At 37.9% G+C, this 19,419-nt stretch overlaps 1 protein-coding gene across 1 annotated transcript in view; it reads left to right on the top strand.

The window, feature by feature from the left end:
- Nucleotides 1-19,419, top strand: part of LOC139711030 (inactive phospholipase C-like protein 2) — a 200,190-nt gene that overhangs the window by 88,980 nt on the left and 91,791 nt on the right. The window contains exons 3-5 of the mRNA XM_071622957.1: nt 6,058-6,264; nt 12,520-12,561; nt 13,715-13,842. Coding sequence (XP_071479058.1) covers nt 6,058-6,264; nt 12,520-12,561; nt 13,715-13,842 — 377 coding nt within the window. The remainder of the gene's footprint in view (nt 1-6,057; nt 6,265-12,519; nt 12,562-13,714; nt 13,843-19,419) is intronic.

Below are 19,419 nucleotides of genomic sequence, written 5' to 3'. Positions count from 1 at the left end.
AAAAAATTAAAATGAACAGTCGGGGTGCGGCCTTTCCGGCGGCAAAACCAAAATTAGTCTCTGCATGAGCGCGACTGAGGTGCGCAATCAACCCGGCAAATCGGGAGTAAAAACTAACACATTTATGCATGTATGGGACTACACAATAGGCAACTAAGGATGCATCCTCCTCCGAGATGAATACGAGTATAGTATACCGGTATTTGTATACTATAAACCTGCATACAACAAGCAAAGCTGCATTCCGCGTTTGTTTCACAACTTGACTTTCCTCATCAATCAGTATGTACCCTTTGTCGTTTCTATGAAATTTTAATGAGGCCAAAATAACCCTTACCGTTTCCCAATACGCTCAAGTAAAAGCGTTGTCATGCCGTAGCGCTATTATATGAGTGTGTGTTTGTCTCTCACACCTCCCCTGGCCTGGTTTGCAATTGCAATGCAACGCAACGAGGAAGACCTGTAGCTAGCTGTCACGAACCTGTATGTCTAGCACTAATACCGTGCACTGTACTAGTATGACTCGACTCGCACAACACAATCAACATGATCAAAGATCGTTGTACATAATCTTCGGCACAACGAACTCAAGGAACACATAATCGTGCTACTAGAGTATTCAATGACGGCACAACGCGACAAGCGTGTGTGCAGAAACGAAGAATGCCCTGCATGCTCGTAACGTGTTCACAATGTATTTTAATGTACATATACAGCGCGCATGTTTCTTTGCTGCCCCACCTATAATGTGCAGTGATGATCTTATATATATCACAAATGTGGTGTGTACGTGTGCCACCCCGTGCGTGACATGTTTACGTACCACCGGCAGAACCGAACCTGTGTCGAATTATACTCACTGGAGCTGTGTCACCCTGCACCATAAAACCGTGGAGCTTCAGCTCCTTGACAAAACGAACAAAAAGTCGCCTGGAGCCGGCCTGTCTTATAAAGACTTGTGATAAAAATCAATCACAAGTTTTTTGAGAGGTGCAATGCAAGTTGCGATTGATTTGGGGACTTGTGATTGATTTGAAGGCTTTATAAGACGGGTCCCATATGGATGTACAGTACTGGTTGAGGTGGGGATTATTGTATTGCACGTTCCTAAGTGAGATAATGAGAAACCTCTTATGAAATATGAAAGAGCATGTACCGTAATTTTAAGAAGGGTTCAACGTTTATTTGATGAAAATTGGTTTTCAAATGGCTGAGATATCCCAAAAAAGTGATAATAATAAAAGGCGACAAGCCATAACTTTATTAGGATCTCTTTGTTTCACCCCCCTTTTTTTTTGATATCTCAGCCATTTCAAAACCGATTTTCATCTAATAAACTTTTGATACCCCATGGAATTGCATACTCTTTGACATCTCATAGAGTACGTGGTTTCTGAATATCTTGCAAAAAGTTAAAAGCTAAATCCTCATCTCAACCAGAACTGTACACACAACGATATCTCATGCAGAATGTAATTATTTTAATGATTGCGTATCCCCACTCCCAACACAACACACACACACAACAAACTATACTAGTACTCGTGGTATAGATTTACGTCGATGATGTTTGAAAGATATCGAGTGACTTTTTGATCCCCGAATGTCAAAGGCCAATTAGTTCTTTCTTTTCCAGCAGTGCCGTGTTGTTTATATCTTTAATTCGCCATGATTATCTAGATAACACTGTCTGTCAAGAATAATGTCACGTGTATATCGTTTTACTCGTGATATGATCATTTAGATTATTCCATGATTGAACTTGAAGAGAAATGAAGTGCGTGTTTCCAAAATCCAAAGTATGGTAATACCTCTTGAAACTTCCTTCTGGACTGTACAAGTTTGATTTTCGTTTTTCTTTTTATTTGGCATTTCAAAGTTGTAATTCAAGTATTCGATGGATGTTCATACAAACGATAATTCAAAAAATGAGAACTAAATATCATTCTTTTCTTTATTCCACTCCCGATTATTACTACTATTATTATCGTCATCATTATCATCATCATCTCACGCACACTTGACATTGTACTATGTGCACTGTATAGACCGTTTGACTATAGATTATTTTACTAGATCATTTGGATATTGTAAATTCGGGACTCTGAAGAACAGTCGTATATACAATATATGTATTTTGTAGATATGATTGAACGGGCCATTCGATCCCCGTTTCTTAAAACTGTTCTACGTAATGAATGTAATGTATATTATACACAACTTGTGTGTACATGTATTTTTCTTTTAATCTGAAGACGAAAATAAAAACAATCAAACTATTCCGAGGCAAAAAGGGGGGGGGGTGGCAGAACGTTACTCGCTTGTAAAAACTTACAATCAAAAACTCACCTGAGCTCTGTTTTTCTTGATAACCCAGCTGTTTTCACGATGTGTCTTATTTTCAATGTTACACCATGTACTTTCGTGCGAACATCCGATGCCCGATACGCCACAACTGCCGTTGATCCCTACCCCCTCAAAGAAAGATAATTGTCGTGTATGTAAACATATTTTTACACTTATAGGCCCGAATTCACGAAGGTGGTACAAATTAAACCACGGTTTAAACCATGGACAAAAACTAGGGAACGCCAAGTGTCGCAGGGAATATTGCGTCACGAAATGGGTCATTTCGTCGACAAAATGGTAGTTTCGTCAACGAAATTTTCAATTAGTTACAAAATTTTGTTATTTCGTTACAAAATAATCATTTCATCGACGAAATGACTGATTTCGTCACGAATATTCCATGCGACACTTATCGCTCCATGGCTTTTGTCCATGGTTTAAACCATGGTTTCATTGTACCACCTTCGTGAATTCGGGCCTAAAGTTGTCCGTCTTGGTTGACAAAAAAAAAAAGATTTGTTTGACCAAAAACAAAACAAAACAAAACAAAACAAAACAAAACACGTCATACCGGAAGTCAATATACGGTATTGTATTTCATATAATAATGTATATATGTATATATATATATATATATATATATATATATATATAATATATAGTTGAATTTAATGACGGGGATCCCGATATAAACACAAAACTGAATTTTTTTCGGGACCGACCAGGAATTTGATCTGTGATAATAACACTATAGTAGTAAGCTTTCATACAATGTATTTCTTTTTTTTTTTAAATTCCAATACAATCTTTACAACGATCTCGAAAATACTGGCGCATCTTTTCGTAATATTTACCAGAATATAGGCGCTGTGAAAACAGTAATAAAAATGTTCGAATTGCTATGCCAAATTACTCTTCAATTCCTGCACGATGCTTTTGTTGGGAACACATAGCTTAAGGTGAAAAAAAAAATATATGAAGTAAACTATAGAACATCAACGAATTATACATGTATTTTGCTCACAAGACTGACTCTCACTGCACATGAATCGTTTATAAACATGCATAATTATACTCTTTGAGGATAATTTTGGCTTCAGAAGATCCGAGATTAGTTCAGATACTGAGTACGTGCGTTAGGGTTACGCCCGCTAAGTTACGGGAAAAAAACAAAAAACAAAACAAAACAAAACAAAACAAAACCAGCAACCGGGCGCTGGCTGCCATTTAGTTTAGATTTTGAACTTTTTTTTTTCTTCAAACCAGTTTACGAGTTTTGCAGCAAGTCCGCGACGCTCCCGTCCAGTGCGCGGATCGTCTGAGATGGGACGGCTGATTCATGGGGCCAGGGCCCTGTTTCATAAAGCTGTTCGCAAAGTTACGAACAACTTACGAATGACTGGTGATCAGTTCTGATAATTCAGCACAAGAACTGATCAACAGTTGCTCGTAAGTCGTTCGTAACTTTACGAACAGCTTTATGAAACACCCCCCAGTGCTTTAACAATTGCGCTAAATACGTAAACATTGTCCTAAATCTAGACTGCCGGTACTTATGCTGGCGATCCGTGATGGAGTAAACTACTACAGATTCTTGTAAAATTCGTCAAATTCGCCTAATTCGTTGTCCTGTGCAATGTGGGAAGCGACCAAAATCAAAGGGTCGGGTCGGCTTACAATGCTGTACATATCCGCCGTAGACGCGCGCAACGCACGCATGACAAAAGCGTTGAAAGCGTTGAAAGCGTTGAAAGCGTTGAAAGCGTCCACATGATCGGAAAAGCGTTCGGGGATTTCGTTGAGTTCGTCCAAATTCCGTCCATGAAGTCTGGACGCAAAAAGCGTTGAAAACGTCCCGGGCAATTTCAACAACGTTAAAAGCGTTGGGACGAAATTTGGACGCACTTTCGTCGGGCGTTTTCTATTGCGCGTACTGTAATGTAGATTCTCTGTCTGAATGCACATTATGGCATTAGCATTGCTTGCATAGATGCAAGATGCATTTGTGATTATGTCGGTGAGAGGAAATCATAAACTTGAGCTATTTAGTGTCATTTTTCTTTCCCCCCAAACAGTTGCTAAACACATCAAAGTGCATGATCAGGTTTGGTGAAGTAATTTCCAGAGAAAGAAATTATGGAGCAAATGATAAGTTATTACTGTTCATTAATGCAGCAGATGTGAGGTTTTCTCATATTTTGCATCTACTTATTCCATGGAGAGAGGTATGCTAGGTTTTGAGAGACAATTTATTAGTAATTTGTACATATTGAACAAGTCAATAGTAATTTTTGTCAAACTGAACAAAAAAAAAAAAAGATCGCTGTCAGACATTATCTTGTCTAGCAGTCAAGAAAAGGCTTTTTCAGCGGCTAAGAGTATTTCTTTTTTTTTTGTCATGTTTTCAGTGATCAGAAGAATATATGTTTTATGGTAGTGGGACTTTTCAGGTATTTGGTACATGTATACGTATGTATAATGTATAATGCATGTTTATGTATACCATAAAGAATGTATGTTTGTATGTATGTGCAGCTGTATGTGAAATCCTCATAAAGATGTAACTAAAAATTCATTTGTGCGGTTGATGTATACGTCTAGAGATATCAATCATTGTTTACATGTAATATGAATTTTACATCTGTCATTCTTGATAGGATTTCATAACATTTATTACCACTACAGTCTAAACAACAGTGACAGTAAAAGCTAGTTGCCGGGAAGAGAAGACCTCGTATCTGAAAAATGTCAAATGTTCAGGAGAGCAAAACAAAACAAAACAAAACAAAACAAAACAAAAAAAAGACATTTGAGCCAAAGCACTACTTATATCAAATGGGATAGCTTTTCCAATGACATGCTGTGTTGGCTTCATTTTTGGGAGAAGACAGCTGGGGATTTGGTCCGGATGTCACTTGACGGATGAACTCACCATTAATCCAAGAAAGTCATTTTCACCAAAATTTGAGAAACGAGCCAGGTCGTGTCACCCCAGTGATGAATGTAGTTATCACTATCTTCCTATCTCTGTCTGTCTCCCTCTCTGTTTTTGTCTGTCTCTCTGTCTCTATATATGCACGCTTTTGTATGAAGAATTTTATCGCAAAACGAGCTAACTCCATTCTTGTTTAAGTTGAGATATTTGTGATTATAGCTGTCAAAAAACAAGGAAAATAATAAGAAAATAATAAGGAAATAAAGGATATTTTTTATGATAACTTCAAGAATATTCCTTGTTATGTCACAAGTGAGGTATTTCTGGAAAGGTTTGATATTTTGCTCTATCTGATGATGGACTCACTTTGAAATGTTTAAAAATGGCACTTAATTAGCTCATTTTGCAATAAAACTCTTTATAACAGATACTGTATATATAACATGTCTTGGATACACATTGTATGGTTTATTTTCACAATATTTGAACTCTGGTAAAGGATACAATCTAACATCTGAAATTGCTTCGGTAATCCTTGAGGTGTCTAGCAGCCTTCGGCTCGGCCTGATAGACACCTCGTTGATTACCTTGGCGATGTAAGATTGTACCATCGCACTCGTAGTCAATTATTATTTGCATACTATCTTCCTATCTCCATCCATCTCATGTCTGTGTGTCTGTCTATATGTCTGTATCCATCAATTTAATGAATATATCTATATGTTTATATTTTCACAATAAATTTGAACTCCTCTGCTCTAACCTATCTGCAGTCTCCGTGGAGAGCATCAAAGAGGTGCGGCTCGGGAAGACGACCGAAAACTTTCGCTCCCAGAACCTGGCCATGGACTTCCCGGAGGACTGCGCGTTCTCTGTCATCTTCGGAGAGGCTTACGAGACTCTGGATCTGGTGGCGGCCACGCCCGACGAGGCCAACATCTGGGTGACCGGTCTCTCCTATCTGATTGGTGGAAACAGGAGTGAGTTTATTCAAACTTTTTTTTTCTTCAATTTTACTTTAACCCATTGAAGACTAGTCCCTGAGTATACTGTAAAACGAGGAATTTTCGTGTGCGCTTTAATTTCGCGAATTTCGCGTGCACTTTAATTTCGCGAATTTCGCGAGCGCCGAAATTCGCGAAATTAAAGTTCACGCGAAAGTTCTTGTTTACACTATATTGATTGAACGCTAGTGGCACTTCGCGAAAATTTCATGCCACGAAAAAGGCTGTCAGCTCCAATTCGCGAAAATTTCATGCCGCGAATATGTATCATGTTTTACAGTACCCGGGCAGGAGTTTATGGGAAATGTGTATTATAGCAAAGTCAGCTAGTCTTCAATGGGTTAACCATGTGGAATGGCTGAATGAATACAAGGATAGGTGTATTGTATAAAACGACATACTTCTATTGCAGAATAGGTAAAAATACTCGTTTTACATGTATTTGAAGCCTGTGTGATGGCTGAGTGAATGGAAGGATAGGTGGGTGGAGAATGACTAAATTACAAAATATATTTGGAATTTATGTGATAGAGATTGAGAGATATGGAGGTGATAAATCAACACACACATATGTGGAAACATATGGGGTTTTTTGTATTGCAGCTGTGTGCTTTATGTCTTCTACGTAATGATGGGTGAAGGGATGAATGGATTTAGGGATTAATGGGTTAATTTAGACTTAGGAGATCTTGAAAAAACAAAGATGACTTTTAATTCATGTAATGTATTGCATGCACTTTATATTTGAACTCTTATAATATATTTTGAATACTTTTTCATGGTGTGTAATCCATTTTCTTCCAACATAATGAATGGAGGATAGATGGATAGACAAAATAAATAAATAAATAGATGGACAAGAGAGATATACCTATTGTATGAATGATGCAAATCATAAATGTCGTCGAGCTTCTATGAAGCAGCGCATTTATGATTGACTCTATATTTATGCATTATCTATAAATAAATGCAGATGGATGGATAGATTCAAAATAGAATAAAAGGTTTTTCTATTGATACACTACTATTTACACTCATGCATCAAAAATGAGTCCATCTTGATGAAAAAAAAATGATAAACAGTTTGTCTTCAGGTGAGTGCGTGTGTGTGTGTGTGTGTGTGTGTGTGTGATTTGCACATGATTAGAAAAGATGTTTTGTTAAATCCCATGATCCAGATCAGCACGCTAAATTTAGATTTGATTCCAGGGTACAAAGGGTCATACTTCGGTCATTGTTAAAAGCAAATGCAGTAGTTCGGAGATTTAAAGTCTTTCGCCAGCAGCCGGGTGAATCTCTTTTGGCAATGTGTGTGTACAGCAGTGAATAAAATCAATTTGTGCATCGTGATCCAAACACAGATACGATTGCCTGTATGTGAATTTGCCTCACGGGGGCGTATCCTATCCAATTATAGGTTTCAGCCAAACATGTCTCATTCCTCTGAATATAGATTACTCATCCGTCTATGGCTGTCTCATATATCCCTTCTGATGAGGAGATCCCGATACATTGGGAATATATTCAAAAAGTTTTATGGCATATAAAGCTAAACTGATGGACATTAAGCCTTGATGTGTCTAGGCACTTGATATACAGTTGAACCTCTATTATCCGGCCTCCCTTTATCCGGATCTCTCTATTATACGGACGCAATCTCGCCGTGATTTTTTTAAAAAAAATAATTACGGGAGGAAAGGGGGATTCCCAACTCCTTGAGAACTCCTACACAAACACACATGAATTACATATTACTTCCAACATGATTAACATACATTACATCAAATTTCCTTCCATATTGCTTACCCTCAGACATTTTAACATCCCCAAACATCCCCAAATGTAACAATGAAAAGGTTGCAGTATACACATTACTACATGTGGTACTACAATGGGCTACATCAGTACATGTGTATACATGTATATGTACATGTATGAAGCATTGAGTCTCCCGTATCTGGCCAAATCCCTTATCCGGATGAGCCCCGGTCCCGACTTGTCCGGATACGAGAGGTTCAACTGTACCTCAAATTGCGAAGCTTTTCTCATCAGCACTCAGCAATCCATCCAAACTTGCCCTCGCTGGAAAGTAAGTGAGCAAACTCAAGTGTAGCAAGGTGCTCTAGTCCAGTAGGAAGGCCATAATAATACTATGAAGATTAGAAGAGGGATTAGCTAATCTCTATCCATTGATAATCACCAGACATCTGTACCAATTATTGAAAAAAAAAAATCCCACTATGACAGTTTTGAAGAGACCACCTTCAAGGATTAAAGTGAAATATGACATTGATGAATTCATCGACTTTGCAATTCGTGTTTTAAAAGGAACCAGTCAGAAGGATTTATCATTCAGTAGAATTGAACATGACTTAAGGAAATTATGGGTTTTATAGTTTTGTATGATTTTATGAAAACTTAATGGTCACAACTTTACATATGAGTATGAAAAATTAAGATGGGGGAGTAACATGGAGTAGTAAATGTCATAGATTCCATGACCAACAAGACAGGGTGGAGATGATAATGCCAAACAGTAATTGTGTGAAGGATTCTTTAGTAGTCACTGCAGAACAAGACTATTAAGCTGTGACTGATCACCATGGGTCTGGGGCAACCTCTATCGATATTTTATTGAGATGCCATGGAGTAAAAATCACCGAGCAAGCAATCAAACAACAAAGCAAAAGAATGAACCCTTTAGAACTACGAGGTAGGATTGTCCAATCCTGACATGCAGCACCTGGGACCCATATATTCACCCCTTTATACTCTGCTAGCTACAAAACTGGCGACGGTTTTTTTTAGCAGCATGCTGTAGCACCTGCTGGGCCGGATCCAATGACATAGCGACACCCGTCTTTCTGGGTCATTCCACCGTCTGATCTTCCTTTGCCCTCTATCTCATGTTTTGTCATCTCTCGTTACTTAATGAATATTTCTAGCTAGCTCTGTTGCACACTTCCCCACCCCCACCCTTTCAAACATTTATGCGCACACCCTGCACCCATACCTACCACTCTCACACACACACACACACACACACACACACACACACACACACACACACATACACACAAGCAGACACAGACATGCCATAGCTGTGAAGCGTAATAGTCAGAAATCCACAGCAAATGCCAGCAGAACACCCAAATATAGATTTCTTCCCACATGCCAGAGGGGGACAATGCATGAGGGGTGAGGGGTATGGTCAGTGTGGGATGTAGATGTTATACCACTTCTGGCGATAAAACCACATTGCTCTCACCCAAGTAGACAGTGCAGTGAGGCAGTGTTGGTGATCAGGAAGAAAATCCTGCAATTATAGCATTAAGCTGAAAATGATATATCTGTATCATATATTTCAAGTTGTAGAGGGTTCCAGGTGGATAATATCTCAAGCAGTTGATGGCAGTGGAAATGGCTGTCCACTGTTAAACGTTTCAGCTTTTTCGTGTGAACTGCTACTTAGCATAAATGCTATCGGAGAAATTTCTTTAATATCAATCTTAAAGGGATTGTACAGTTTTGGTTGAGACCTAATTTCAGGCTTCTAACCTTTTTTGATTAGATAATGAGAAACATCTTATGAAATATGAAAGAGCGTGTAATTCTATGACAAATTCAATGTTTATTTGATGAAAATTGGTTTTGAAATGGCTGAGATACCCAAAAAAGAGTGATTCTAATAAAGTGTGGGACCCACACTTAATTACGATCGCTTCGTTTTACTTTGTTTTTGGATGTTTCAGTCATTCCAAACCCGATTTTCATCAAATAAAGGTTGAATTCCTCTTAAAATGGTATGTTCTGTACTATATCATAAGTGTTTTCTTGGTATCTCGCAAAAAGTTAAAAGCCCAATTCTCATCTTCACCAATACTGTACTATCCCTTTAACCCGTTGAGGACGAGTTCCGAGTAGGCCTATATTCAGGCAGGTGTCTATGGGAAATGTGTGTTGTAGCAAAATCAGTCCGTCCTCAACGGGTTAAATTGTTCTCAGATAAATAAGTCCATTAATGTGCATGATTCAGACTCCTTGATTTAGTCTCCACAGACCCTAACCCAACTGACAAATTTGCTGGAGTTCCTTTTTTTTCTCTTTCTTTCTTTGTTTTTTGGCAATTGTCACAGATCGTTGGAAAATGTTTATCAAAGTATGAAGATTACCCCCTCCATTTGATTGTTTGTTTGTTTGTTTGTTTGTTTTATTTACCATGGCCTTCTTGTTGGACTGAGGGGCATTCATAAGTCTGTCAAGTAGGGTTTACTAATTTTACAATTAGGTGAAAGTTTGCGTGGATTACAAGGTGCTGATGAAAAACGTCAGACAATGAAAGCTTTGATTATCAGGGCATATTAAAGGTAACACACAGTTGACATTGAAAGTGATAGAAAGATTGCTGCTTGGGATGGTGTTCATAAATGAGAGCTTTAAGAATTCAAAGGTACATCTATAAAAAAAAGAAGAATTCATTATGGATATCATGCAAAGAAACATAAACTTAATGATTTTAGAGGAAATGGAATTATCGTGTACATTGCTGTGTATTTGATAGAAGTTCTCAAATTTGCGGTTTAAGAAAAAAAGTCCTTATTCCCCACTCTGACAATTCCAGAGTACACTTTTATACTTGATTTGAATTATATTTTGTCCCATCATGTCCCAAGGAAATTCAGTGGCAGAAGTGACCACCTTGCCACCATGCAGTGTACTAAATACACAAATATATGGCGGTGTTAGGAAGAAATTTTGTGAGGCGGGTGATATTCACAAATTTTAAGAACACATGAAAATATTTTAATTCTGATCACGACAGGAATGTGACATGCACACACACATTTCTCCTTTCAGTACTGTACTCCACAATCGCAAATTTAAAGGACAAGTTCACCTTCATAGACATGTGGGTTGAGTGAATGCAGCAATATCAGTAGAGCACATCAGTGAGAGTTTGAGGAAAATTGGACAATCCGTTTAAAAGTTATGAATTTTTGAAGTTTCTGCTCAGTCATGGCTGGATGAGAAGACTACTGTAGCTTGTGATGTCATATGAGTACAACAATATAAAGAAAGTATAAAGAAAATTCAAGATATTCTCACTTTTCTCGCATAATAAAAGAACACTCGACTTCTCTCTTTCAGAAGTCAGGGGAAATAATATTACCCATAACATAAGTCAGTAACATGTCGAAGAAATGTGCACTTTATTCAAAAAGTCAAGTTTTGTGAAAATCTCTTTTTATTTTCCTTATACTGTTGTACGCATGTGATATCATACATTGTAGTAGTCTTCTCCTCCAGCAGTGATTGTACAGATACTTTAAAAATTCATAACTTTTGAACGGGTTGTCGGATTTTCCCCAAACTTTCACTGATGTGTTCTACTAATATTGTTGCCCTCACTCAATCCACATGTATTATGAAGGTGAACTTGTCCTTTAAAGGGACTGTACAGTACTGGTTGAGGTGAGGATTCAGGTTTATAACATTCCTAAGTGAGATAATGAGAAACCTCTTATGAAATATGAAAGAGAATGTAATTTTAAGAATGATTCAATGTTTATTTGATGAAAATTGGTTTTCAAATGGCTGAGATATAAAAAAAAAAGTGATAATAATAAAAGGCGACAGGCCACGTCTTTTATTAGGATCTCTTTGTTTCACCTTGTTTTTGGATATCTTGGCCATTTCAAAACCGAATTTCATCGAATAAACTTTTGATTCCCCCTAGAATTGCATGCTCTTTGACATCTCATAGAGTGGTTTCTGAATATCTCGCAACACGTTAAAAGCTAAATCCTCACCTCAACCAGAACTGTACAGTCCCTTGAACCACTTGCAAAATTGACAGTCCACTGAAGTCCCGATTCACAAAAAATATGCTGAACTCGGTGAATATATGGTGTATGCAGTAAATTGGTATAGTCTCTGAATGTCACTGTATATTTTATGCTGAGAAAGATGAAATGGAGCTGGTTGATTACATGATAGCAATATATACATACATGTCTATGTGTGCCTGTGTGTACGTAGGTTTGCAACGATTATTCTTCCTTTCCCCCCCTTTTTCCCTCCATTTTGTAAGCCCAAATTTTTGAGGTATGCAAAAAGCTATGCAGAAATAAAATACCAAACTCATTTTTATGTGTGGGCTGTTGAAGTGCAAGTAATCCCAGTATGCCTGAATTTTAATTGTCTTCATATTTCTTGTTTTCATCCCTCTAGCGCCAGAGGCAATCGAGAGAAATCAGGAGCTGAGGGATTCATATCCTTTTATCTTGTTGTTTTTTTTTTCTTTTCAGCATTTTTCAACTTATTTCTGTACAGTTCTTCACACTGGCAGTGACCAAATTTGAATCTTAAAATGTTACGCCTCAGATGGTGATTTTATGGCAGCACTTCTAAAGTGTAATTATTCTGTAGGATTTCAGGGTTACATGTGGTGCTAGGAGAACCGAAGACTGAATGCAGGTAAATAGGAAGAAATGTTTGATAATTATAAGATTTGAATTTAAGTAGTCAGTAGAGTTCCATGATTGAAGTGACTTTAATAGCCAGTGAAGACCAATGGTGCTATGTTTGCAATTTACACAATGGAACATTTTGTTACTTCTAAGAATGTCATTTTTAATGTGTTTGGTCAAAATTAGAAATTTGGATCTGTTGAAACTTGGTAATAGAATAATTTTCAAGGCAAAAATTTGTGTCATCTATTAATGTTATTTTTTTTACTGAAAATGAAATACATAACAGATGTATTAGAAATCAAGTCCATCACAAACTTTAATAGCTAAATGAATATAAGTCAAAAGAATCTTACCTTTCATTCTTCTGCTATTGGCAAAGTAAGATATAAAAATAAACCTTTTTTGAATTTCACACAACTATTTGGAACAGAATATTTCACAGTAAATGAACCTGTTATTACTTACAGGAAATGCTATTTCCATTTTTATGAAACTTTCACATTTTTGTTTGTTTGTGTGTGTGTTTTATTTTAGGAGTTACAAGTTGGAAACATACATTAAAATTCATCTTTTTCACCATCCTGGTCAAGCTTGTGAATATGGAATATGTTTGAATCAATGGAGAATATTAGAATATACTGCACTATATTACAATATATATTTGAATACATTAGAATGTATAGGAGTGTGTTGCAATGTGTTGGAATATATTGGAATATGTTGGAATATGTTGGAATATATTGGAATATATCAAAATATATGGGAAAATATTGGTTTGTGTTCGAATATATTATATAGGACTATACTGGAATATCTTTGAATATACGTGTTGAAATATGTTGGAATATGTTGGAATATGGTGGAATATATTGGAATATATTGGAATGTATTGGAATATTTTAGAATATTTTAGAATATATCTCCTTGACCCTTGCCTTATGGCGCCCTCACATGGTTGCGAGACATGTTCAACAAGGCGGCTGGAGACTCCCTCGGTCAACTGGACGAGTTTGAGGTCATGCAGCTGGTCAAGAAACTAAACAATGGCGTGGCATCCACGAGGATACGGCACAAGTTCAGGGTAAGTTTGGAGTGAACATTAAATTCTATAGATAGGAATGGATATTTGATTAAGTAGATGTGAAAATGGTTCTGCTGAAGAGATCATCGTGTAATTGTGTTTTGGACCAGTGATGGAGCTCTGTGTGTGTGTGTGTGTGTGTGTGTGTGTGTGTGTCTGTGTTTGTCTGTTTTTGTGCGTGGGTTTGTGTGTGTGTGTGTGTAATTTTCTTTTATCGTGTCATGTGCAGGTATTTTCATCATAGGACTGTGTTTGTATTCTTTTTATTTCCTGCCTTCTTGATCTTTCTGTCCTCTTTGACTGTATCTCTCTCATTCTCTATCTCTCTCCCAATATCCATTGATGTCGATCATGGTGCGTGTATAGTAGGGACAAAATGGCGCGGAGGGTTATCAGTAAAATGGGAATAGATCCTCTCATTCGTTGCTCCACGTCTTTGGAGCTCTATACCAATCCAACTTTAGAAGTGTTACAGCCTTGATACATCTAATCCGTTTAGGACGAGTCCCTAGTACATGTATTCTTGAGCAGGTGTCTATGGGAAATGGATGTTGTAGCAAAATCAGTCTGCCCTCAACAGGTTAAATCTGACCTAAAGACCTTTTTTTTTTTAAATTTCAGCAACTGTGTGAGTCATGTGTGAAATATTGTGGGAAATGGGCTCCTTTGATCTTCTCTTTCTTTTTTTTTTAGGGACAAATGGCATTATAATGCTGTTTGTCATCATCATCTCTTTGATAACTTCTCTTAACCCATAGAGGACGGGCTGATTTTGCTACAACACATATTTCCCATAGACACTTGCTTGAGTATACTCGGGACTTGTGCTTAATCCGTTAAGGACGAGTCCCGAGTATACTCGGGCAAGTGTTTATGGGAAATGGGTGTTGTAGCAAAAACAGCCTGTCCTCAACGGGGTAACGGGTTATATCAGACCAACAAAGATGCATTCATAGTTTGTATGTGTAAAGGGACTTTAGGCAGTCTCTCTGTACCAATCAGCATTCACAGCACACCATAGGTTAAAGGTGCATGGTCCCCGTGTTTTAGTCAAATGCATACGCGGGCGCACGGCGCAACTTTCCTATAGAGACCTACGCTATCGACTCCTCTTTAGCGCTTACGCTTTGGCCCACTTCGCCGGGTCCGAAGAAGTCCGATTCACTGTAGTCAGTGGTCGGATCACAGTTCGGCTCATGATTCGGCTGAGGGGTATGACAGCTTTAGCAAACTTCTTTTGTGATGTCATAATAACAAGCACATATGCACGCACCCTGGCATTACTACAGAGTGCGCGATGCGCAGAGAAGACAACGAAGGCAATGTTACTTACCAACAGCTATGCACTTTACTCTTGATGACAGCTCAACTTCGGCAATCTTCGTATCAATGCTAACGGTGATCGGCAGTATCATCAACAGCGCCCTCTACACTACCGGGACCATGCCCCTTTAAGCCCCCATTAGATGTTTTGATAAAGGATGTTGTGATATTCACTCTGCCTCAAGTTCTGCATTCCTATCTGATTTTGCTCAAAACTTGGATCTGATCTCCGGCTCTGATTTCACAGACGTCATGAAAAACAATTTTCCCTTCCGAGAAAAATAATCCTGTGTGCAGTACAGTTGTATCTACTGTAACAACTTTAGGCAAGGTACGTAGGAGGCACACTGTCTCCAGTGTTTAAAGATATCGATTAGTTTGTTATTTTTACCTCCGGCAATGGAGGAGATTACGGTGTCATCCGTATTTGTTTATTTGTGTGTTTGTCCGTGTGCAAAATAACTCCAAAAGTCGTTAACGGACTTGGATGAAACTTGCAGGAAAGGTTAAGAATGACACATGGAACAGATCATAAGGTCTTGGTAGTAATCTGGGAATATTTGTGGATTTTGTGAAGGGTTTTCTATATTTTGGTTGGTAGGGTCAATGAACTAGGGAGGTGAGGGTGCGCATTTTAAAGGTTTTCATACACGCACTTAAGTGCCTGCTCTAGTTTCAGCTAGGGCAAGGCCTGCCACGCAACTGGATATTGATGACATAACAAAAGGTTTCTATATTGGGAAATCGGGCGACTTTCAGCATGCATGTACAATGTATGTACGTGTGGGTGGAAATCATTAATCTCCATGGAAGAACAAGGTAGTGGTGGAAATGAGCTGCTTGGCGGAGGTCTGCGCTCTCAGGGTGCTTTTCTATTCGCTAATTTATATTCCTTTTTTTGAAAGTCTTACGTTCTTTCACTCGTCATTCCTACAGACAGAGATGGCACAATGTGTTTTTTTTTTTTCTGTCAAAGAGAATCACAATAGGATGCATTTGGAATTTATATTTTCTGACACTGGCTTTTACATGTAGCTATTGTGTCTTTGGCCGAAACAAGATATGTTAGGATAAAATGTCTTGAAAGATGACAGATTATTTCTGGTAGAAAACAGGTGTTGGGTTGTTGCCTTAACCTGTTGAGGACGAGTACTGAGAATACTCGGGCAAGTGTCTATGGGAAATGTGTGTTGTAGCAGAATTAGCCCGTCCTTAACGGGTTAATGTGATCAAACTTTTGCCAACACACGAGGTACATACAAGACATCAAGGCATTCCTGCTGTCCAGTTTGGTGACAAAAATGGGGCAGAGACAGGTATGGTAAAAGTTTAACTCCTTGAGGATGGGCTGATTTTGCTACAACACGCATTTCCCGTAGATACTTGCCCGAGTATACTCTGGACTCGTCCTCAACGGGTTAATGACAGTTGTACTCTTTGAATCTCATGAGTAATGATGTATATCAGCAAGAACAGAATACCCCTATTACTTCAAAAGTTTTTTTTTTTTTTCAAAATTGATTTGTTGTTGTTGTTGTTGCACAAAGCCACTTCGAAAGAGATTGCTTCAAAGCAAAAACATTTACAACATGAAACTTTTGCGAATTGGAGCCGATTGCCTTTTACGCAGCATGAAACTTTGCGTATTGCTACTAGCATGCTGTGCATTTTGTAGACAAACATTTTCACATCCATTTAGATTTGACAAATCTTGTCTCCTCATGTGTCATGCATTCATCTTTGTTGTGTATCGTTGCCATTATATCGCTAGTCCAGAATTTTCTAAACACATCCTTGCAGTGAAATGTCAATATCTACCATAGATAGTCTTTTTTGACAAACGGCAGTGTAATGTTACAACTAGTTTGTGAAGTGGCATAAAATTGTTACACCATCTCTTCTTTGAACTACATAATCAAAATTACCAAATTGTAATGTATGTTGTGTATGTAGTCAGTGTGGCATGGATTTTATAATCATAGGCATTACTGAGCACAAAATAAAATGTTAATGCCTTAGTCACCAATATAGATGACTAGATAACATAGATAGCTACAGTGTATGTGAATATATTCCGATAATGAATACTATGTGTAGAAAAACATATAGAACAGTAGATGTATCAATGAAAATATAAATAGATTGATTGATTGTATCAGATATTCCAATAACAGAATGTATTTTATATATAGAGAGAATGAGAGTCTTAGATGATTTATGATGTCAAATTCCCCAAGACTGATAGCGTTTCCACACAACATGTTTTCGATTCTTCATATTTTGCAGACTCATCCGATTACTACAGAGCGGGGGGGGGGGGGGGGGGGGGGGGGAGGGGGAGGGAAAACGAGGGGAGAAATGGATATTAAAGTCGAGATGTATGAATAGATGCAGATATATATAGGAAGAGAAATACAGGTTGATCTCTCCTCTCCTCCCTTTATTCAGATCTCTCTATCATCCAGATGCAATCGCGGCGTGATTTTTTTTTTTTTTTTTTCAATCTAATAATTATGGGGAAAAGAAAGACTTCAAACGTTATTAAAATTTTAACACAAACTCACATAAATCACATATTATTCCCTGAACACAATTATCATACATTTACATCTAATTTTCATCTAAAGATAACATGTACTCAGATGTTCACTACCTCCAAGTCACTATACAGGAAGATGGATAAAAAACTTTTCATAAAAATCTGGGTACAGTACAGGTAATCGCTCGTTGAGAAAATTGTCAGGGAATTCTGAATACAGACCAGCTGACGAGGATGTGACATGTTCACGCAGAAACGATACATACGTACATGCAGCTACAATTAGGTAGACAACTGCATATATATTAAACTTTGGATCTCCCATATTCGGCCAAATCCTGTATCCATTCGTGACATGTTCGGATAGGAGAGGTCGGACTGTAGTTAGACAGGAAGAGACTTGAAAGAAAAAGGATTGAGAGTATTGAGGGAACAACCAACAAGGTGAGGTGAATAGAGAGTAAATATATCATATGAATATATAACCATTTATGTGGATGCAGTCTGACAGTTTAAAGACAGGTGCATTTTCCATTTCATATGGCAGATGTTGATTTATGATCTGCTCTGTGCAATCAAACTGTCATACACATGCACACAATGTGATGTGTACACACAAGTCCAGCACATAGATACTAGTATTCAGTGGCCTTTAAAGCAGTGACCCATTTATTCTCAGTACGTTGTAGCTATTTGTGTGTGTATAGATACAGATACTTGTTGTACTTGTATAATTACCGTGTGTATATTTTTTGTGCATATTGTCTGTGTATATGTGTTTTATCCCACTAAACCAAATATCTAAAGGCCGGACATATTACTGAACACCATCTTCTCCCCGTGTGCACCAATATGCTAAATCTCTGCCCCCATTTCTTCATCCTCCCGCGCTCATTCTGCTACTGTTGATCGTTGATCAGGAATAGATGCCTTTATTAATTTTCATTTTTCCCCCTACATGACCTCTGGTCTATATTACTTATTCTCCATCCAACCAAGGACATCACTCCCAATTACTGGCAGTCCAAGGTTAACAGCCTTTGATTATTCCACCGGCTCAGTCCGTATTCAGAGACATGAAAACCTGCATAAAGGTCGTAATGCATGCCTTGAGATAGACACACACACACACACGCACACACACACTTAGACCTTGGGCTGCCACCATTTGCCCTTAACCCATGGCATATCAGAAACCAGCATTCCCGTTATTTGGTGATGTATATTTTATCAGAACTTCTACAACGAAAAAGTCTCTGATATGTTAAACCTTTTTTTTTTCTATAGTTGTGGTTGCAGAGTTGTAACATTATCTGTACCCATTGAGGACAACTTGATTTGGCTATAATGCACATGTATTTCCTACAAACACCTGCCCTAGGTAGTATTCTCGCGACTAGATTTCAGCGGGTTAATTGCCAAAATCTCTCTTAACCCTTTGGAAATAGCAACATGTTTCAGGAGGACAGGAAAATTCCAGTTTTCTTTCTGAAGTAGGACAATCTTTGTCAAGTTTGTTCAGTTTTTGTATAGATTCAATGAAATTGTATGCTCATGTTCAGTAATATTTAGAGGTGCCAATTTTGTGATGATTAGAGATTAACCCGTTGAGGACGAGTCTTGAGTATACTTGGGCAGGTGTCTATGGAAAATGCATGTTGTAGCAAAATCAGTCCGTCCTCATCGGATGAATTTCTGCAGCCAGATTCCCAGAG

This window comes from Diadema antillarum, unplaced genomic scaffold (genome assembly GCF_040938485.1).
Source record: "Diadema antillarum isolate AM-2024a unplaced genomic scaffold, OU_Dant_1.0 scf00000039, whole genome shotgun sequence".
In the NCBI taxonomy this organism is placed as follows: Eukaryota; Metazoa; Echinodermata; class Echinoidea; order Diadematoida; family Diadematidae; genus Diadema; species Diadema antillarum.
The sequence above is the reverse complement of the archived record's forward strand: the minus strand, read 5'-3'. Positions and strand labels throughout refer to the sequence as shown.